Source organism: Ambystoma mexicanum, chromosome 2q (assembly GCF_040938575.1).
Source record: "Ambystoma mexicanum isolate Mex_15411 chromosome 2q, UKY_AmexF1_1, whole genome shotgun sequence".
In the NCBI taxonomy this organism is placed as follows: domain Eukaryota; kingdom Metazoa; phylum Chordata; class Amphibia; order Caudata; family Ambystomatidae; genus Ambystoma; species Ambystoma mexicanum.
This window is the reverse complement of record NC_090924.1, coordinates 676,296,843-676,320,325: the sequence shown is the minus strand read 5'-3', so window position 1 is coordinate 676,320,325 and position 23,483 is coordinate 676,296,843. Positions and strand designations below refer to the sequence as shown.

General features: G+C 45.8%; 1 protein-coding gene across 1 annotated transcript in view; it reads right to left on the bottom strand.

Moving 5' to 3' along the window:
- Positions 1–20,734, bottom strand: part of HAPSTR1 (HUWE1 associated protein modifying stress responses) — a 143,611-nt gene extending 122,877 nt beyond the window's left edge. The window contains exons 1-2 of the mRNA XM_069647851.1: positions 20,075–20,734; positions 19,344–19,424 (exon numbers count right to left, since the gene is read on the bottom strand). Of these exons, the coding sequence (XP_069503952.1) occupies positions 19,344–19,424; positions 20,075–20,270 (277 nt within the window). The 5' untranslated portion in view covers positions 20,271–20,734. The remainder of the gene's footprint in view (positions 1–19,343; positions 19,425–20,074) is intronic.
- Between the last annotated feature and the right edge of the window lie 2,749 nt (positions 20,735–23,483).

The window sequence follows — 23,483 nt, the reverse complement described above, 5'->3', positions numbered from 1 at the left end:
CAAGCGCATATAGCAGGAAGTCTTGATTCTATTAAAGACATATGCAAGCATTATCCCTCCCACTTGAAATACGCTCATAAGTGTACAGTGTGATTTATAAAGAGAATATTAGCAAATTCCCCAAATATGCATCTTTTTGCACTTATGAGAGGATAAAGAATGCTCGAGACTAGGCATCCACGGAGCCAGCAGGGGGGAAATTAAGAAAAGAATTCACCTAGAAAGTCTTGAGTACAGGACAGCACAATGCAGAAAGAAGTTTTTCCTAAGACTGCTCGCCTCCATGTCTTTAATAGAAGCAAGACTTCCTGCGATTTGCGCTTGGGCAATCTTCATTGCAATACAGATGGAATAACCAGCATCAACCAATCATTAGAAAGGAGAGTTGCTATAGTTCCATTACTAAGTTCCAGGAGGAGGGCTAAGCTCTAGTCAAAAGCTAAACCATACGACCCATTAGAACCGTGCTCATTTCAAGTTGCAAGCCAATAGGCAGGCATAAAGTCACTTGCAACCTCAAACACCTACACAGTACACCAATTTCTTACTCATCAAGAGTCAATTACCACTAACCAATGGTTTGTGAGGAGCTCACATTTTGAGGTCTGCTGCTAAGCTGTCATTTCATCAGCTCTTAACCATTATTTACTTTTCATTCTATATAACAATAACATACAAACTGTGGGAACACCCACCCCCTCCCAAGTGGGGGGCAGGCGCAATGCTCTTTAAAACAAGGATTACAGTGACTACTTTATTAGAAAATAGAAGCAGTTATGGGGGACGGAAACAGTTTGCTCGGCGGAGGAGCTCAGTGTAAAAAAAAAAAAAAAAACACTGCCACTGCCTTCAACTTGGACCAGTTCTCAATTATCATGGTGGGCCATTTACCAAACGGCTTATTTTGATGGCAACACTTTGTCAAAACGAAGGAGGAAACATTTCCAGCAACCCCTTGTACAGAATAGTTTTTGCTTACTTTCAGCAAACTCCCGGTGCTCCCCAGTAAACTAGTAAGGGTAATCCAGACAAACTATTGTGTGCAGGTAAGAGCTGGGCAGTTTTCTTCTGAGGAAGCAGCCTGGCTTTTGATGGTGGCCAGAAGCACACATTTGTGCCTGCATGGCACAGAAGAAAAGGGACGATAGAATTTCCCTACATATGAACCATTCAATAGAACAGGCCATTTGCCCAGGTTCTCAGAAGGGCTCTCACTTCAAGTGGGACCTTGTGTAAACACTAAATCCATTGGCCAAGATTTCCTACTGATCAGTTAGCAGCACATTTTATGCACGGAACAATTTACAATATCGTATTTAATTTGATAACCTGCAACAATGGCCCACTACAATTCATTCAAGAGCCATAAACCTCCATTACGACTGGCCTGTTTCTTAGACACAGGCACAATGAGTATATATCAAAAGTTGCGATGGCTAATTCCAACTCTAGGCCCGACAGCTTCCACCAAGTTCTAGTTTAAAATCAAGAACAAACCTTCAGAATTTACCAGCTGGTCTTAAGAGATATGGCCATGCGTTAAAAATACCTACTCCTGGGCCCTCTTTGGGGGGGTGGGGGGGTGGGTTGAATAGCTACAAGTGCAAATTATAATATTGCAACAAGTTTAAAGGTGGCCCAAATTACTGCAGGTTTAGCTTAACTAAAATGTGTGAGGTCCCTGTACAATCTGCCCGTGTGTGCTCAAAAGATACTCCGGAAAGAAAGCCATTTATAAACTCCTGTTGCCAAACGCCATTTCAAAATATTTCGGGGCAAGTTTAAGAAAAAAAAATAATTGCAGCTTAATCATCCTTAGCAGGTCTGTCTGGGGGGGGGCAAGACTCGACTATTCACATAAAGCAAAGTGGATACGAGGTGGCTAATAAACTTAGTGGAAAAGACTTCAAAGAAGTGCAGTAGCTTCATCTGCGCCACACTGACCCTAAAAAAAAAAAAAGAAAAAAAAAATGGCACCAGTGCACAGCTTCAGGTACTCAAACATGTTAAAGAGTTCCAATTATGCCAATAATAATTCTGGAGCAATTCACAAACAATGGTGGAGCCATCTTCAAAGCATCCATGACAATCTGAGATCTGTGCTGTAAGAGCCAAAGCCTCATTTTGGTTCAACGTGAAAAAAAATTATAAACCCCCCTCCTTAAAACTTCAGTATGCTGTCAAGCAGAGAAATAGGTCAGAAGAGTTAAATCAAGGGTGGGAGCTTTGTAGTTTTTAACTCATAGGTGCCACACTTTCAACACCTACTGTGGCCAAAGTATTTGCAAGAGTGACAGATGAACAAGAGCAGGACACAGCCTGCAGGCATCTTACGCTATGAGGAAACAGTCCGGTTAGGAAACCACACGGTAATGGGCAGAGAGGGACCAGAATCCTCAAACCTAAACACCGCCAACACCAGGCTGGGGCAACACGCCAGCCTCAGCCAGGTAAACAAACCACTAAAGTAAGAGAGGAAAACTGCGAACCCTGATCATACCTGCCAACTAGGCGGACAAACTACAATACCAAGCACACAGGATAATCAGATGTGGAGCAAAGAAACGCCAAGAGGTAAGGAAAACCTGCTAACCCAACTCGAAAACCTCAACTTTCCCCATACACATTCAGAAACCCACACAACCACTTCCCTGCACAGCAATCTACACATACTCAGACAAACCCAAACCAGATCAACAGCACATTGGAACTCGCACAGACCAGAGAACTGCACTCAAGCTCAGTGGAAAGTGCAAACCCAACTGAATGTGCCAACAGGACACCATAGCCCTCACTCCTATTCCCACTACACCCTCCTAACCCCAACCCCTCCTTTTCAGATCTGTCCGAGCACCTGGTGACCACTCTGTCGGTGACTGAGCGGTACAAATCCCTTCAACATCAACATGTGCCCTCTGATAACATGCCCATGGATGTGACACTAGCAACCCACATTACATTCGATCCACTGCTCGCTCATCCCCATCCTAACCAAACCAAGAATGAGCATCAAACTTGCAGTGATGCAATCAATGTTGAAGTTGAAACTGACAGTTCCAACATCCGCCTTTTGTGGTAGGGCAGGCTAAGATCTACTCTACAGTTGTGTATTTAGCACAATGTACCATTTAGGGCTCCAAGATTGCAATGTGTGGGGGAGTTCACATCCACATACCTTTCTGAGCAAAACTACAAATCGGGTACAGACAGGCATAGATAACCCATCTGCAGGGCTATACAAGCTGTATTGAGGTGAGGTTTTCCAAATGCTTAATTTCATCTCTGCCTGAGGAAGTGAAGACATTCCACAAAAGCTCGTAAATAAGCAAAATAAATGATTTGGTTAGCCTAATCAGGGTATTGGCTTGCTTTCTTCTGGATCAGCATTCTATTCAACCCTTGGCCAACAGTACAATCAAACTACACACCCACACAAAAAAAGCCTTAAGCCGACTTTCGTGAAAGGGCACCAAATAGAGGAGCATGGGCGTTGAGGCACAGCGTCCCTGTTCAGAGGATAGGAGGGCTTAAGAGTCACTATGGTCCCAAAAGTGAACAGATCTTCGCACCAGGGTGCAAAATTCAGACTTGCCACTAGTCATTGGCTAGTGATACTTCATTCTTTGGCCGATTAAAAATGGTGCAGTGTGTGGAACGGAGGTGGTGAGGGACTTCCTTTCCATCAGTCGCTAGTAGCTTGAAAATTGCATTTTTTGCCCCCGGTTCACAGTTCTTGGTTTTGGGGAACAAAAGCATTGAGCCAGCAGGGATCGAAAGGCAGATGGATAAGTAGGAGCTAAAGGCAGCTCCTGGGTATCCAGCACTAATGAGCGACCAGGAGCTAACTCTGGAAACAAGGAGTTTGTACATAGCATTCCACAAATCTGCCCCATTTTGGCAATTAGCACCCTGCAGGGGGCGCCAACCATCAGGAGGCTCGGAACCTGGGCTGTATGGTACAAGCATGTGTTCCTTGCTGCCTAGGCAGCCAGCGCCCTTTTCCCTGCCGCCCTAACCACCCCATCGCTTAGCACCGAAAAGATTTCCTACGCAGCTACCAAGTGTGTTTATTTTATTTTTTTAAAGAAACTTGACACTTTGAAGCACTGCCCAGCACACTGCTGTGCTACCATCCGGAAGCCAGTTTTCAATGTTGAAGAACAGCATTGGGCCGCGCTTCAGCAGTACTTTGTGAACCCATTAGCACCCATGTAGGTATACACAGGTGCCAATGGCGATATGCCCCTCGGCGGCAGGCCGACCCCAGAGATAACGTCACCACTGACCAGATTAAGGGACCCTCGCTACGATTGGGCCCTTAACTTGGGTGGTGGACCGTTACCAACAGGGTTGGCCCACTGCCATGGAGCATATTGCCTAATTATTTAGGACTCCTGCTTTAAACGTCATATAGACCTATCCCAATTAGGGGTGTAATGGTATACCGTTAGATACAGAGAAAAAAGTAAATGAACTATAATAACCGTCACGTTGTTATACCGGTATAAGTTTTAAGGGCCTGCAGCTGTTAAGTGAGATTTTCAATCTGATTTGGAAAGGCTGTAGTAAGCAAATGCTTCGCATTTGGGATCTTACACTGTGGGATGTGGCGTGTGGCAGACAAGAGTATAGGGAAAGTTAAGCCACATTAAAAATGCAGATTTGAAGCTGTGGCCGATCTTTCTCTGATCAGTAGAGTCTGGTTAAAGATCAGCCGATTTGTCGTTTTCCCACCAATTTGAAAGATGGGGAACTACATGCCAGAATTCAAAAAGGGGGGGGGGGGGAAATGAACTGGATGCCCTTCAGATGCATGTCCACAAACGACACTAGCCCTGTAAACTGGGCCCATTAGTGCTTTGTGCTAATATATAAACTGCACCCCCCTCCCCCAAACTGTCCTCCATGTAGATTTACACATTGGCACTAGGGTTATTGCCTCACTTGATCCTTCACCTGCCTTCTGCAAATGGCACCGGACTCAAGCAGGCAGGTCAATTTGAAGTATCCAGAGCAATGGGGGGGGGGTGAGATATTTCTCAGGTCCATCTTCGATTTGTGACACCATCCAAGAAAGCATTCCTCTGCCTCAACTCACATGACAAGAGTCCTAATGCGCTCAGACCCAGGGGAACTGGAAATGATGGGGCTGTGGCGATTGTAGTGGTCTAGGCCATATTTGTGCCGATATGTATTTCACCTTTAGTCATTTTTAAAACGTTTGTGTGCCACTATCTTTAAGGTGGTAAATGATCATGTATTGCAAGAATTAAGAAATAAACAGCGCCAACTGAACGCTGTCCTGTTAGGATTACATGGTCAGTGGTGACTCCAACATTAGACCTTTATAATACACCAGGCAGATGGTAGGTAAACAAGCTATAGTGATTTAATCAATATGCAACCTTTTGTTAAGTGTGTTGGCTATGACATTTTGACAAAAGAAACACAATGACATGGGCTTCCAGACCTCACTTGAGTGACATTTCTCCCTTTAATGGGATAAAGCGTTATCAAAACAAACTTTTGACTGATCGCATCGATGGGTCATGATGCCCATGCCATGTGGTTGCAGAATAATGCAGGTCGAGGCCTATTTTCAAAGCGATGACCTGTGACTGAGCAGCAAGCTCATTGCTCAAAATGTGCATTTTAACACTTCCACTAGTCACTCTTTCATTCAAGGAAATCAACGAGGGAGCACCATGAAAGACCAATCAGCAACCGCCTTAGATTCCTAGAGGATCAACTTAAAAATTGGCAGAGACAAGTTTCAAAATGCTTACAATTTATGACCTTAAGATTAGTTAACGCCACCTGCTATACCGCGATAACCATGAGATACCGTCGTTTAGAAGGTTATCATAGTGCCATAAAACCAATACTGTGACACCACTAATCCCAATGTACATTTATAGATACATTCTGGGGAGCAGCTCCTGGTAGCCGTTGTTGCCAAGCTAACAAGGCTCTTCTAGGCTACAAGCAGGAGCTAAATAGCTCCCACCCAGTTCCTCTCGATTTTGAACCCAGGCCAGGCGTATGTTTTCAGTGCCAGGCCGGTGTACTGTAGAGGAGCAGTAGAGCCATGGTCCAACGATAGCTTGCGGGTCAGACACCAGGATCAGCTGGCAATGGTAGATTGGCGTGCTGGAAAACTAGACTGGTGCAGAGAAGCAGAGTGATGGCATTGAGCAGGCTCCGCACAGTGTCCGCACAGTGTCTGGGTACTACAGGGATGTTCAGCTCAAGTTCGAAGAAGACGATGCAGCCGTGTTGGGACACCAGAAGACTCAGGTGGTCTTGGATTTGTTGTCGGGGAGCTTTGGTGCCTAGCAAAACACAGACGCAGAGACAGTTGGGTGTCAAGATAGGGAAAAGACTGGCAGTTCCTGTGCAGGAGCTTGGAAGACCACACAAAGGTGCCCAGACTGGAGTTCATGAGGTTCAGAGATGCAGGGAGAGACCAATGCTGTACAGTCAGATGGGTGAAAGACCACCATCAATAAAACAGTCAGGTTTCTCTTTGCAAGACCATAGTGACAGATAATGGCCATCTGGTGAAGGCATGGTAGCCCAAGCTTTTGTTCAGCTAATCACACAGTTCCTGCAGGTGGAAGTGGATTTTTAATCTTCTGTACCTCCAATCTTAAGGTTAGGCTCAAGTCTGTATTGTAGTCACTTATATATCGCCTTTCCCCCCCATTTGTATGGCCACAACGTGCTTTGTGGTAAACGCCCACTGGGAACAAAAATATGCTTAAAGTGCATATGAGCATTTGGACAAAACTAGGAATTAGGTGGGCTGGACAGGCTCCAGCAAGCAACCCAAGAGGTTGGGCCCGTGGCCGTAGATTGTCGCTGTATTCTAGTGCCTCAACTACTCGATGCGTTGAAGTCTGGTCCAAGGACAAAATAGTTACATGTCCAGCTGGACCGAATTTGTGTGGCTAGAAAGATGTGCCTTCATCTAACTGGTGCATTTATACATATCTAAAGCTCAGGTGGAGGTCATCTTTGATCATGCTGTGTGATCCGGTCAACTGTGTTAAGAAGCCAAGCCATTCTTGTATGCTATTCTATGCATTATAGACCAACTTCCCTCAAAGCACACTGGTGCTAAATAGGCTGGCTAACTCATGTAGTCTAAGAATGAACCACTGGCCGCCCTAGAGTTACGGTTTTCTAGCGCAATCGGAAGCTACCCTTAAAGTCTTACGCTATATTTTCCAAATTCAATAATAGGCTAACGTCAGGCATCTTCTAGTGCAGTAATCTGTTAGCCGTCAAGAATAGTTAACACTTAGCCTGACCAGTCAGAGCAAAGGCAGCCCGCATGCTGATGTGCGTTTGTGTACAGAGGCTGGTCTGTGGACGGGCGAGAAGAGCGGGCTGATGCAGCAACAACCAGCATCTGCCTCTGGGTCCATGTATACTGGGGTGGTCTGTGTTTTTTTGGTGTGCGCAGGGCGGGATGCCGCGACAGCAGCCAGCACCCGCTGCATACATGACTTTAATTCATTGGATATTTGTATGGGGCCTACACATGGTTTTTCAAGGTGCCACAAGACAAGGGCTGCCCCTCCGGCAGAGGAGAACAAAGGAGAAAGAAAATAATAGTCCTACTAGGCGTTGTGATATTCGGATCGTGCAAGTGCAACAATAAGCGGGAGGCAGTGGGATAAGTGCAGGTTTGTGCAAAATGAGATGTGCTCGGATGGGACGGGGAGTGCAGGTCAAGAGGAGAGGGTGCAAATGAAAGGGGAAAGGTGTTAATGTACAGATGCGAATTATGGTGTATGCGAACGCTGTGATGTGGGGAGGGGAGAGGGTTGCAGGCTGCCATAGGCAATAGCCAAGTCGCAAGGGCCTTTTTGAACATGTAGTCATTAATGAGGCAGATGTGGCTAGAGAGTTCAGGATGGTAGGGCTTGGATGGACGAGGCTCTATCCTTTCTGGTGAAAGAACATGTGGGGGGGAGGGGGAATCTGGTGGAGTTACATGTGGGGATGGCAAAGAGATGAGCAGAGCAAAATCTGATGTTCCTGGGAGGTTGCTAGCGCAGCGAGTTTATCCTGGAGGAATTTGGGTCCGATGGTGTGGAGGTCACAGTGAGTGGTGTGTGATGCACATGGCTTTAACGGTAGTCTGTGGGCCAACAGGGAGCCAGTGTAGCGTTCTGAATGCAGGAGGATATGTTCAGTGAGAGACCAAGGAGGAGTGCTGGATTCTTCTGGGTTTTCTGAGCTGGAAAGCCAGAGACTAGCTAAAGGGAGTTTGCATAGTCTATTGGGGGATGGACGAAAGCCACAGATTCAAGGATGTACGCTGATCATTCCATAGCGAAAATTTCAAATCTGATAATTACAAGTTCCAAATGCCCGGCACGCAATAATCACATGCACCTGCTAAACCTAAAACATACCTCCGGCCACACACTTAGCTTTTGTCCTTTTCACGGCTCTTTCCCTGCAAAAACAAGTTCCACCTCCACAACGAAGGGGGGGGTGTGCCGCAGCGGAACCATTTTTGTCCCCCGCTTTCCTTTCTATGGAAACGGGGGGCACACACCCCTGCAACCCCGGAATTCACATCCCTTGATAGTAATTATTGGTCCCCCGCCCCACCACTGGCGATTCAGCATTTTTGTGCGTGTCCCCCCCACACTGCCTTCCCCCTCCTGTATTTGTTGCTTTGGAGAGGATAGGTGCCTGAGGATGCATAGGTGGAAGCAGCAGGTCCTGGACACAGTTGGTGTGGTGGGAGAGGTATAAATAGAATAGAGCCCAGCACGCATCCAAGTTTTTTTTGTACATTTTTTTTTTTTACAGAAGTGGATGTTGCAGGGGCGGGGCCCTGGGAATGTCACCAGGAGATAGGTTGGGGCGTATTTGCTGCATACTAGGGTTTCCGTTTGTCCAGTGGTTGGTCGTCACCCAACAGTCATCAGAAAGACCGGAGAAGTCCGGCTGGCGGAGGCTGGCAATTTGGGGATCTTGCAGATGGTCTTGGTCATGGTCTGCGTAGTTATAGCAGTTATAGCAGATGAGGGTATGAGATCGGATGAGTGCAGGGAGTGAGCTACAGTAGATAGAGACAGTGAGGCTCCCTTCAGGACCCCTTCAAGCACAGGGCGAAAGGGGAGGGAGGGTCAGGGCTAAGGTAAAGATCCATGTTAGAGCAGTCTCTTAAGGAGTGTCGCCTGTCTTGAGTATAGTGTGGTCAATGGCATCAAAGGCAGGCAGGCGTTTCGCAATAGGCTGGTAGTTCAGGGGCAGGTGTGTTTTGTTTTAGGAGAGGTTTGACAAAAGATGTTCTGAAGGCTTTCAGGGAGATGTCAGAGGAGAGGGAGTGGTTGTGAAACGTGCAATGCTGCCTGCACATGATGTTGGGATGATCTTGAGAATAGTGGTGGGACAAGGGTCTCAGAGGAGCCCAAAGGACAACTTTGCGCTACGAGCTTGAGGAACGCAGGGTGTAAGATAGGGAGAAAGCGATGAAGACTGGCATAGAGAGGGTGGCAGGACTGGGGTGGAGAAAGGTATGGCGCAGGGGCGTTAATGCTAGTTTTGAAAGGATGGCAAGGCCCATCAATAGCGATATTATGAAGTGCAAGGAAAGGGCGTTGTGCAAGCTGGCATCTTGAATTCTGCCATCATTCTGTGCAGTTCCCGGCTAATTTTTGACCAGAAAGCCCTGCTCTGTCTAGCAAAGACAGGATTTGTTCTCCAGGTCTGCTCCAGTCAGTGCTTGAGAGTTTTGATAGATCTGAGGTTGGTTGTATACCGTACCATGTGGGGATGGAGCCCAGTCTGAGAGGTACATTTCATTGGAGTGAGGGGGGTTATGGTGCTGGAGAGCCAGTGATCAAATAGTTCCAAGGGTGAGAGGCTCTTCCTTGATTGACAGCTGGCAGCGAGTTCAGGGCGGAGTTGGCTAGATCTGGGTTAATGGTGATTTTATTCCAGGGAGGGGTTAAGAGGGCAGGCTGGTGAGCTAGCGGGGGGGAGCGGGGTGTCCGGAAGGAGAAGAGGACTGCTGAGTGATCTGTCCACTTAAGAGGGTGAGGGCAGGGGGTTATATGGTGAGTGGTGAGATACGAGTTATGTCAAGTTCGGGGCTTCTAGGTTTTCAGCGTCGAGTTTAATATTTATTATGCGCGCCAGACCCGAAGATATCAGGGTGCAGGCAAAAGTAAGAAGTCTTACAGCTTACTACACTTTACATTGGATACAAAAGTATAAAACGAACATCAAATCTAGGAACCATTAGCTAGGTACCTACAGAAGCAAAGGTATCGAATATACAGTGGTAAAGGAAAATGTACAGTTATTTACAAGTACGGTCAGGTTCATTCATCATTCTCTAGGAGCCATGTGATCAGACTTTGCCTAAATTTGATAAAAGTTTGGTCCATTCCAAGTGTGGTTGGTAGCGAGTTCCACAGCTGGGCTGCTTTGACTGGGAAGCGGGTGCCCCCAATGGTGGAAAGTTTCAAGTGAGGAACTTGAAGGCAATTAGAACTTGCTAGTCTTGTGGGTCTAGTAGATTTTTTTCTAGAAAATCTTTCTATTAGATATTGGTGCTTTATTGTTTAGGCATTTGTGGATAAGGGATGCTGATTTTAGTCTGATTTTCTCTTTGTGTGGATAGCCACTTGTACTTCCTTCTGGTTTCAGAGAGATGCTCTCTTTTAGAGATACTGAGTGCCGCTCTAATGGCATTATTTTATTAATAATGTGTTTAGTTGTTCTGATATATAGGGCATTGCTAGTTTGGATAGAATGAGGGCTCTGGCTAAGATCATGCAGCTGTTGGATGAGAGGAATTGTGTGCCAGCTCCAATTAGTTTAGATGTGTATGCTGTAGAGGAGGCTAGGGTGTGGTGAATGTTAAGGTATGGCCCCAAGTAAAATCCTAAAGTTTTTAAAGTTTTTACTTCTTTGGCAACCTTGTCTGGTAAGAAGAGAAACTCTGTCATCGTTCAGACAGAGGCCGCGAGTGGCCATCCAAGCCTGAACGATGCTGTAAATTCTATTCACCAATGCTAGATCCTTGCCATAGTCCCCTGTAAGTGGTAGGAGGATTTGGGCATTGTCTGCCTAATTAGTGTAGGTGATACCCAGATGGTCCAAATCAACAAACAGGGGCTTGGTGAAAATACTGTACAGTGTTTGAGAAACACACAAGCCCTGGGGAACCCCACGGGTGATAGGGATGGGGTCCGCAGTAGCAGATAGTGACCGAACCATAAAGGTTTTCTCAGAGGAACGATTGTATCCACACTACTGCCTCACCAGAGAAATGGGCAGGTGAATCCAAGTGGCTACATAAGACGTTGTGATCTACTAAATCAAAAGCCACCAAGTGCAGGTTCATTGTCTCTTAATTTGTCTATTAGGGCCTTGAGGTCAATGAGTGCTGTTTCAGTACCATGTAATGGTTGGAAACCAGATTGAGGGGAGCCGTCATAGTTGAGTTCTAAGAAGTTCCGAATTTGAATATATGCCACCTTGTCTAAGATTTTCAGCAGGAATGGCACAGTGTGATAGGCCTGTAGTTGGTTGGTATAGAGGGGTCTAGTGTTTGCTTCTTGAGGAGTGGGAGTACCCAAGATTCCTTCAGGTTACTAGGTATCGTGCCAGATATGAAGGAGGCATTGATGAGTTTGGTAATGAATGGTGCTAGATCCCTAGCGGCGTCCTTGATCAGTTGTGCTGGGCATTGGTCACCCTTACAATTAGAAGGTTTAATGCCCAGTATAACTTTCCCAACCTCTATAATAGAGACTGGAGAAGTGGAATTGGGAGGTTCAATTTTGGGTGTTGCTCTTTCGTTAGATGAGGTTGTAGAATTTAGTGACGCTTTCTTTAGAGCCATGTTATTTTGAAGGTTCAAAACTTTGTTAGCTAGCGCATGCTGGATATCTGAGCACCAAGTTTTGTCTTTTGCACAATTGTCTTGGGAAATAAGATTTTCTAATTATTTTAATATAGTAAAGAGCTCCTTCATACTGGAGTTAGATTGTGCGATTCTATTGTTGCAAGTGGCGTTTGAGGGAATGTTGAACCAGATGCCGAAGTCTCCTAGTATATGAGGGGTGGGAGGGGTGCTGAATTAAGGTGGTCAATAGTGCATAACTAAACTGAGGGAACCTGCAATTTTTCTGTTGTAGCCACGTGCTGCATAAAAGTAAAAGCTGTGGGTGATGGAGGAGAGTTGGAATTTTACAAGCAGATACACACAATCAGTAGTACTGCAGGCTAGGCTGTTCCTGTGTAGGACTGGGATCTGGTGTTTGTGTAGGATGGCCAGCCCACCACCTCTTCTGGATCGGTTCTGTAAAATCAGGGTATGGATTAACAATGGGGTCCGATGGGTTGGTGGCAAACACGGGCGAGTTGGAGGGTGACCAGGCCATGGTCATAGGGTGTGTATTAAGACAGGGAGGGTTCTGTTGAGGGCATGAGAAGGCTAGGAGGGCAGTTGTGATTTGGTGGTTTAGGGGGTTGAGGGGGTGAGTGGAAGAGAGCTAGGACAGGATTGAAGGTGTGAGGGGAGATTTGGGGGAAATAGGGAGAGGGCAAGTATTGGGATCTCGGATAGAAAGGGTCATGAGATGGACCCTCAGGTCTGGTGGCACAAACCTTTAAATCCAGGTCTAGTAATTCTGATATTGGTGTCCACTGAGCAGTGGAAGCTATGGCAGGACTGATGTGAATAGGTGTCGACATCACCACAGCAATGTGAAATAATTACCAGGATCTGCTTCTTTGATTTTCCTGCGGCAAAGGTAATCCCTTTACCTTAGGACAGAGAAGCTGCACCATGAGGTCGCCTGGAAACTAGCGCATCAGAGGAAGCCCTGACAAGAAAGCCTGCGCTTACCCCAGGGTGCAACTACTCTAGTCCCTTTGCAGCCAGCAGGCATAAGAGGGTGCAGGGGGCAGTGCTAGAATCGCCACAAGGGCCTTTATTTATGTTGTGATTCATTCTTTTCTTGTTCCTTCCATGTCCTCCAGGCTAGGTACTCTGGGCATTGCGTCATCAGGCAAGGGCCACCTTGTTACCACAACCCGTAATTGGGCCCCTTACCGCTGGCGCGTGCTCAGGACCAATTTCCAGCGACGTTTAGGCCTTTAAAAATGCTCTGCTAGTGGGGTGAAGAGAGAAGGCTGAGGAGTTCTGTCACGAATCCCAGGAAACAGTAGGGGCGACTGCTGTTGGGGCCACGGTTTCTGTATTGGCTGCACTAAAAGCAGGCTCCCGTTCACTGGGGCTGAATGGCCCCTAGTAAGTGCAAACCAAACTCAGGAGTGGGAGTGCATAATTACTTGTCTAGGAGCCGCTGTGATTGCAGCAACAGAACCAAGATCATAAATTCGGTCATGCTCTCCTTCACATAAAAAAGTATGCATTTTAAATAATTGATATAAATTCACAACGGTTTTGAACCATAATTAGAATACACATACTGTATAACAGCTCTGTAAGGAGAAGTCTAATGTAACTGTACACCGTGAGTTTAAGCTGAAGACTGCATGCAAACAGTAAGGAGAGTTAAAAACGAAGGCGGATGGATACAATTATAGAAAATACAGAATTTAAACAACGATAGCAAAAGTAGCGTTCCCGATCAAATATGACAGAACCTCAAGAAGAACAATTTCACATTGGTTAATATGCACAGATGTACAATTAATGTCTATGGTTGGCTCAGTGCCTTCCATGTTTTGGAAAGAAAGGTAGCGTTCTTCAAGACCCCCCAGCTTATTGAGATTCGCGAAAACATGTTTTTTTTTATAAAAACAAAACCTAAAGGGGCCACGATCCCAAAACTCTTTGGGTGTGAGTAATGAAGTGTGATCGCAAATTTCTTCGATTGCTCCAGAAAGGGAACAGCCCAGTACACAAAGCCCATTCAGATAGTTGTACCCCTTCGCGCATTAGCACATATTGGCGGGGGAGGAGGGGGCAGAAACAAAGGCATACCTCAACTCCACCTCCCCACCAGCCATTGGAATCTGCACACATTGCACAATAGGGTCCCGACTGCATACACATTTTTTAACTGACTGCAGTGATATCAACAGCTGCTGTCTCACTTGCATTTCTATTCCTCATGTAAGATGGAATGTGTTTCGGATCAGTGAAAATATGCTGGGAACCTGTACAACACTGTCAGGAGTGCAATCTCGACACCAATATATAGTTCAGCTGGCCAGCGCACATCATTTGCGCTACAGCCCAGACCCCTGTAAATGCGCAGATCACCTGGGAAATAGTGCGCCAGAGGTGAGGTGGGGGAACGGAAAACAGAGGGAGCAGAGGTTAAGAAAGTAGTGAGAATGAAAAGTTCGATAGAAGCGAGAAAGGATGCTAGATGCAGAAGGAGCAAGCAGGATTGAAGGTCTGTAGACTGTAGAGGAACTGGGAAGTATGGTGTGAGTTGGGAGCATGGTTTTGAGTGTGGTCAGTACTCAAAATACGAGGCGTGACTTGGTAGTGTAACGTGTGATGGGGAATTGGTGAGTTTGAAGGGCGTTGGCGAGTGGGTGCTTGAGGAACATTTTCACAATAACGGATAATGATAGTTAATCAAATAGACAAGCACATTAAACAAGAAAAAAACGGGAGTAAAATAACACCACATCTAAAACGGTTCCTATTAAATTGGTACAAGAAGGTGCAAATGTTAACCTGGCCCACTTGAATCCTCAGATGGCCTCTTTCTTGCAACATGCCAATCTTACACCAGGCAGACAAGATGATTTTTTTTGCCTTTAAGGCGCAAACCGATTTAACGCTGCAAAATCAGTGTGTCTAGTATAGTGTGCTCCCTTTTCAGTTAAAGTTAGTACCCCCTCCTCAGTGTCAAAAAGCCCTACCTATGATTTGTAGTTATAGCCAAGAATACCCACCCAAAGTTTTGAGGCATGTTCACTTGTGCTTTACTAGGAAATAATCAAGTTATTGATTAGTTAGGGAAAATCAAACAAATTGTTAGTTGAAAAGGGCCCATAATGGGCGCATTATATAAAGCTAAACCGAAGAGATCAACATTAAGACCCCTTTGGCGACTACACGAGTCATCCCCTTTACCACAGAACTATTGTCCTGCATCATCAACTGTCTCCCATTAACAGCGTTCATGCGGTGCCTTCGTTCAACTCTAAAACCAGTTTTTTTTCTCCCTACCCAAGCCTCTCAGACCTACCCCCACAATTTCTAGTTAGCAGGATCTCTTCAGCCCAAGGGTCACAAACTAGGGATTGCACTTGAAGGTGGGGCGGGTTCAGATTTCGAGCTCACAGCACACCATTTCTTATGTGCCAAGTCACATATCACAAGCCAGCAGCGAGTCCAAGTTTTAAACACTGCTTCGGTGAAACCTGGATTGGGATGCACGAGTAAGCTCCGATCCGACATCCACTGGTCTGGCCTCTTCCCTATAATAACATGTCTGATGAGACTTCACGTGGGAGCTAATCTTATTGTTCTGTACCCAGCACAACTTCATAAGTTAAAGATTCATTAAGATCTTGGTTGCACTGGTTGTGCACCATGCAACTTTAAAAAGGGCTGTCTGGAATGGATTGGTTAAACAGAACATTGAGTAAGCGGGTAACCACCCCCCTCTCCACTTCATTCCTGTTATCCATGTGCAGAACTGAGGACTAGCTAGAGTTGGCATTATTGCATGGGAAACCCTTTAGCAGTACTATTTTGCGGTATGGGCACCATAAAAATGTGTCTTCCTCCAAATCCCCCTCTTCCCATCACGAAAGAAAGCAGTGGCAAGATGGTACACGCCCCACCTCAATATAATGAAATAGAGAAACCAGAATATAGAACAAGAAAGGAGAAAAGTTTTTGGATTGGTTATAGTTTTACCAAATACAAGCATACAAAAAAGAAATTGAAGAAAAAAGAAATACCATGGCGACCGGATCACAAAAGCCACCAACACTCATAGCTATTCAACGCTGTAAAAACAAGAGAACCAACCCGCCCCCTTTGCATAAATTGGGATTATCTCGCAGATGACTTAAAGAATAAAATGACATACACCAGATCATACCAAATAGACCAATCAACCAGACCGTGCACCATCTCCTACCAACACCGGGACCACTGGAACAGCTTTGCCTAAGAAAAAACTACTCGACTTAGTGGGGAAAAAAACAAAAGGGTAGGTTCCCAACTGACACCTAGCAACAAGACATATACAATGCAACCTAAACTTCTTCAATCCATCACACTCAACGGGGAGAGTACTGCGAGCGTTCAAATTTGCCTATAAGCCACTCCTCAAGGCTACAACAGAGATGTGGAAAATCTCTCATACTACAGACGGATCTCAAATATTCCTTACCCAGCAAAACTATTAGAGATCTCTCCACTAAAAAATACAGTAACCTGTAGAAATTAACCATCTACTGGACCATGCACAAGTAAGCTTCAGACCCATGAGAGTGACAGACGGAACTACTCAATATGTGACTTCCTAAAGACCAATGCAGACACCAACACGAACTGAGCACTGAACTACTCTACTTATGTGCAGCAAATGACAGTAAACCCCTACATCAAGGGACTGGACAAGTAGGGATCGCCAACACAGCACTGCTCTGGATTAAACCACCGCCTGAAAGAACAGACATAGTATGGATAAGGACATTGAAATCGGCACCACAGGACACTGGTGGAGTACCACATGGTTGCTCTTTTTCCGCTGCTTCTCTTCAACTTATCAAAAGACAACTTTACAGACCCCCAAAGCTGCAAAAGCCACAATAAACAAGGGAAAAAACGCAAATAGACGGACTCTAAGAACTCTACCAATAACCTCAAAAAACCAACCTGAGCAAGGCAGAAATAATTTAAAAAAAGCAAACGACCAGTACATCCCAAGTACCACAGAACTGAGACCCTGCCCCCCCCCCCCCCCAGGGTTTATCTATCCAATGTTGCCAAAAACCTTGGAATCCTAATGGGCGACTTAACCCTAGAACCACAAGTAAACACGATAGTTAAGAAACACTTCATTCTACACACAATGAAAGATTCAAACCACCCCCCCATCACGCACAAAACACTGGCTATATTCTCCCTAATCGCGTCCAGGATAGACCACGTCAACACAGCCTATACCTCGGAATGCTTGAAAACCTACGGAGAAGACGGCAACGAATACAGAATGTATCCGCCAGACTTCTCAAACTCTCATGAAGGGACCACATCACACCAGCGCCAAGGATGCTACACTGGCTACCAATCAAAAAGCTAATCACATTCAAAACAATGTGCATAGCAGAAAAATTCACAGCCTAGGAGCAACACTCATACAAAAGAAAACCACCATCTATCAGCTGACCAGAACATTTAGATCAGCTATGAAACATGCTTAGAATCTAAACCACACGCTATGAGGGTGTGGGGGGGGCAGAGCATCATTCTCTTGCTTAGCCGTAACTGGGAACAGGCCAGAGTGGAGTGCAGAGGCGAAGAGATGTGTCTGAATGGGAGGGGCGGTTTGGAGACCTGAATGTACCCATCCCAACAGAGGGCCAAAGATGCAAATGTGGTGGGGTACGGGGGTGGAGAACTGCCCTCCTTAAGCCACCGAGGGTGCAAAACGCATCACACATAGGAATAGGGCTAGATGCTAGGAATAGGGCTAGATGCTGAGTCCAGGCAACCCACAGAGCACAGGGAAGACATCTCCCCTAAAAGAAATTGTGGGGACAGTAAGTGCTTTACTCTAGAATGATAGAGGGGATAGGAATTCAATACAGCAAGGATAGGTAATGTACCGCCACTAACAGGATTCAAAATGTACTCTTCTGCAAACAACTAAAATCTGCAGTAGTTTGTGTCCTGTGTCCCATTTAAATCCATACTTAAGCCCCGGCATCAAGAAAGCCTACAGACCATTGGCCGCCACCCACCCCGATCAAAACTGATGCGAGTCAATAAATTCCAATACCATGCACATCCCATTGGGTGGGGGCGCACGCATGGTTATGCCCTCACAACTCTTGACTGGCACACCGAGTGCATGCCTGCTGTATCTTTCACTTTGTACTAACAAGCAGTGTTCCAATGTTTCAGTTTACAAAAATGAACAAAGCAGGCAGAATCCATGGAGATTCATAAACAGGGACTGGCCATACTACTGAATATTTAGTCACTGACCATATCAAAGTCACTTTTTCTACGTTATCAAAATGAGCAACAAAGTCGGTTTGGACAAAGAAAACAGTAATTGAGACCGTTAAGATGCAATTGATCACTAGTGGTCAGACCCTTGGCCAAGTAATCAACTGAGTAAGTGAATAAAAACGTGTCAAAATATTTCAGGTACACCATGACAATGGGCACGAAAACAGGTTTCGAGATTGCCGTTTAGCTCCTGGTTCTAGCAAAGGTGAGCCTGGTTAGCTAGAAACCTGCAGCCGCCAGTAACTACTTTTGACTCCATGAGCAAGTAGTGCCATTCTACCTTGCTATGCGATATTAACTCTGTCGGTTTGAGGATGCGCCTAATAAGAACACACCTTAAGTGCAGTTAAAGCATATTGGATAGTATAAAATAGACACAAAGCTAGAGTTTGCATCTGATGCAAAACAGGATTTGCTGTGCACCATGTACTAGCTTCTGGTTATACACACAACTACATATACACACTAGAAATGGGCCCTACTGAAAACACCAGATCGATACCACAATATGTAGATTGAACAGTGGACATACCAATCCATTCACCTAGTTTCGACCTCACGAAAACACAGGTAAAAGTACCATACGCTTTTGATCTTCTAGTAAAACAAATGGCTTCAAACATAACGAGCCTTACATGAACGTCTTACGTAAAGTGCAGTGAACACCATAAAACCTCAACACTACAAAAGTAATACGCAAAACGTTAATGGTTGCGTGAAAGTACTTCAGACGAGCAAACCAAGTCCACTGCCCGAAAAGGGTGTAGTATATTAACTCGGGAGTAATTTTCGCGAACATTCAAAACGGGCCGTTTAATCAGATACTAGCACAAAAACCTGTCCTTGATACCTAGATCAAACTACAAAACCTAGGCTGACCGATACAATGCATCTCTACAGACTTCACGGAACAGCCATCAGATTCGCCCAGCACTGAACGGCCACAAACTCCCTGCCGAGGTCTAAATAAGTCCACCCACATCCTTAAATAACAAAGCTGCTCTGCTGAGCAAGCACCACTCCGTCTCGGTAGATGAGGAAGAACACAAACAGGCCCCGATCAGAAGCGGAGCAGGAACAAGAGCATTAGGGGGAACGATGTAAACACTGCACGTACCTTTGTAGAGATTAGTCACCGCCGTAGCCGCATTCTGGAAGGGGACCCAGAGGGAGAGGCCCTGCTGCTGGCAAACACGATCTGCAACGACAACGAACAAACATGGAAAGGAGGCATTTTACACAACACTAAACAACGGCCATGTTTGATTTCGCCATTTTGACTGGAACCTTGTTGTAAGCAACCTCACCCCGATAGCCCCAGGAAGGTGGAACTCAACTTGACTTCCTGTGTCTAATTGACTTAAATTCGCCAAGTTGCATTTACAAAACTCGTTGGGGGGAGAGGGGTCACGAGTTCCTTGCAATAGTAAATACAGTTGTACATCAACCTCTTCATATGAAAAATCACGGGGGTAGCAGAGTAAGTTTAGATTACAGAGAACATATCGGCCTTATACATATCTCCATTGTGTTACAGATTTGCATAAGCAGCATCTGCAAGATATCCTCTGTCTGAAAAGCAAGTATGACACTGGCGGCTCTGCATCTGCAGTTTTTCCCCTTACTCACCACCAGGGGCTGCGCACCCGGGTTCCGAGCCCGCCCCCCGCGCTTACGCCATTTTGTTTTCTGGAAGCTGACCCAGACCGCTGTACACAACTTACAGACAGAAAGGCTGTCTTGAACGGCCCTCTACCCCTTGAACACAAGGCGTTGAACTATTTAACTCAACACCCACCCCATCACAACACCCTGTGGACCGGACGACATTTATAGCTTCCCCCTGACCTTTGTAGAGCTGCGCCACGGCGGTGGCTGAATTCTGAAAGAGATGCCAAAGCTTCTGCGAACTGCCATCTGCCTCCTCCTCAGGAGGCTCCTCTTGTTCGGCCTCGGCAAGGCACTGCCGCTCCCACTTTGTGAACCAGTGCTCGGGTCCGTGCTCCTGGATCTCAGCCTCGCCTTCCTCCTTTTTCTCCTCCATCCTCCTGTTCGGCCGCTACCGCCTCCTCCTTCGCTCTGGAGCGGGGGCCGCGCCCTGCACTTGGCAGACCCCGCGGGCACCGGCCGCTCCTCCGAGTACTTGCCCAGACTCAGACAGATGCGTCACGGACGCCGCCCGTGTACACAGCACACCGACACCCCTTTACCTCCGACCCATAGTCCCCTGGCTGTCGGACAGACTGAACAGATTACGCCACCAATGGTGTCTAAGAATGTGGTTGCATGCTGGCTCGAGAGCCCCACCCCCCGACCCCGCCTGCGCGGCCAGCTGTCACTCGCTACCTCCCAGTTTGGAACCGGTTTGAACTGAGATTAGTGGCTCATTGGCGGATGTACTCGTCACTCTGAATACGTCACAGAAAGGGTTGGGTGTGTAAAGGTTGGTTGGAGGCGCAAGAGGGGGAGAAAAAAAGTTGCCTTTACGCCTGCGTGTTGCCTTGAGGTGTTTGTCTCATGGGACGTTGCGTCTCTCTTGCTGAGTAATCCAGTGTCACTCTTATTTCCCCCCGCCCCAGTGTAGAGACCAGCTTGAGCACAATCAATACTGGAACTCAAGTGGTTTCACATTTGAACAATGGTTTTAATACAAATTGGGATTTGTATGTTACATTGTTTCAAAGATAATAGCAACCCATAAGAATATTTTGTATGTCCACAAATGTATCCAAAATGCTTCCAGTGAAGCATATTTTTCGAAAACGTATATACTTTGTGTAGTATAGAAATACATTGCTTTTATTTGCGAGAGCTGCTGTCACATACACTTGAAATCTTAAACGTATCACCATTCTAAGATGGTCGATTTGTTTCATAGAAGGACTTTTGCAGGTCTCGTAGAACGTGTGTTATGCGAGTTCTTCCTTTATCCTACTGGATGGTACTCATTCTTCCTCTTTATCCCTTGCTGACGTTGTGTTTGGGCAATGGGGAGACGCCGCCCAGTTGTCAAGCCACGTGACCAAGTGTTTTCGTTCCTGCCAGCCACAGCAATTACCTAGTCCATCTGGATTTCAGCGGTCCTCTTGTGACCTGGGTGTGGGCAAAGTAGCAGGAGTCTCTAATGACTGATTTAGTGGCCTCAAGATCAGCGATCATTGTTTGGTGCATGCCTCACAGTTCCTAACATTTAAATTGACAGGGCAATCTTAAACAATGTGGATCGAGGAACACACACCTTTGCCCCCTGCACCATATTTTTTTTTTTGGTTCGGGAACCGGACCAAAACATAATGTCTGGTGGCGCCCTCTCATTGAGATCACAACCCGAAGTTCGTTCAGTGGCGGCTGGTGCATTTTTTAAATGGAGGGGCGTAAATATTTGTCCCTGATATGACCGAGCGTAGCAAGGGAGCCCACACCACTAGAATTTTTTTAAAAATAATGTGTGAAAATTGTCAATTTTAGAGCACACATTTTAGAAAAATTGGGTAAAAATCCAAACAGTTTGCAATTGGGTTTTGTGGGGGTAACGCCAGTAAGGATACCATAAGAATACATGTCCATGTTTGTTCTGCCAATATATGGCAGTATCCCCACATAAGAACATGCTCCAGTTGGCTTTACCATTAAAAATGCACGCCAAAGTATGAAAACATTTCCAAACTTGCTGTCCTAAAATGGCAGTCAAGCTACATAATAACACTTATCATACCTGCTTTATAAAAGATGGCCAATACAAAATGTCAAACCGAAATAAGAAATGGTTAGACTAAGTGCATAAATGTGAAGGTCTTGCTTCATAATAACACTTATCTTGCTTGCTTTACCAACAATGCCCAATACGAAATGCTATACCACAATACAAAATGACTGACTGGCTGCTTGCCACAGTAAGAATAATACCACTGATCCTGCTTGCTTTATCAAAGATGCCCAATACAAAATGTTGTGCCTCAGTAAGAAATGGCGAGACTGGTAGCATAAAAAATGACAGTCTTGCTTCATAATAACACTTATCATGCTTGCTTTATCAAAGATGCCCAATATAAAATGTTGTGCCTCAGTAAGAACTGGCTAGACACACTGAATTAAAATGCAAGTCTAGCTACATAATAACACTGTGGCGAACTACAAGGATCATGTACTGCCCCCACGCTCTACAATCTTTTCACTAAGCCGCTCTTCGAAAGACTGGACGCACTTGGGATTGCATACACTAACTATGCTGATGACACCCACGTGCTCCTCCCTCTAACCGGCTCATACACCCAAGATGCCTCCACCCTCCACCAAATCTACGCCACCATACAAACATGGATGGCCACTAATGGCCTAGGCCTCAACGGAGATAAGACCGAGATCCTGATCCTTGGGCAAAAATCCACCTTAGCTAACTTAGACAGTCTTTACACCGACTTTAACATCGACAACTGCACCATTCCAGTGCTACCATCTGTTAAAACGTTAGGAGTACATCTAGATGCTACGCTATCTATGAACAAGCAAGTAAGTGCTATAGTCTCTGCCTCCGCCATTAGCACCAAACTCCTCAACGCCATCAAACCCTTCCTAACTAAGGACAACTGTCTCTCTATAGCCAGAGCCACTATAGGAGCTAAACTTGACTACTGCAACGCCTTACTCGCGGGCTCCTCCACAAAAAACTTAAATAGGCTCCAAACCACTCAAAACAACGCCTTAAGAGCTGCCCTCAGCATATCAAAAAGAGATCACATTTCGCAAGCAAGAAAAGATGCACACTGGCACCCAGTCAAAGAACGCAGCACGTTTAAAATTCTTACTATTGCACACAAATTGTCATACATAGGTATTCCCTATGGAGAAGGTGGAGAATACATCGGTAAGCCAAGAATCACCTCCCCAACATGGCGGATTCTTTTCACTGCGATTATTTTAACATCTTCGTTGGTCTAGTCTCTTCCAAAATGGCCGCTTCTAACTCCTCCTTTATTACTAGCTTTCCAACCCAGAACGGCGCGTTACTTCAAACTTAACTCTGTGAAACTAATGGATCTCCGGGCGAAGTAAGTGCTATCTCCTTTCCTTTTTTCCTTTCTTTTCTCATTCATTTCTCCCTGCTCTGTAACTCGAGCTGCAGCACGGCTTCCCCGTGGCTTGCTCAGCACTTCCCATTCGCTTAGTTTGTTTGGATTACGACTCCGGAACTAATCTTGGGATCCTTTCAAAGTTTGTTCCCGGCGAGACTTTGGCTGCAGATACTCCGTGTGTATAT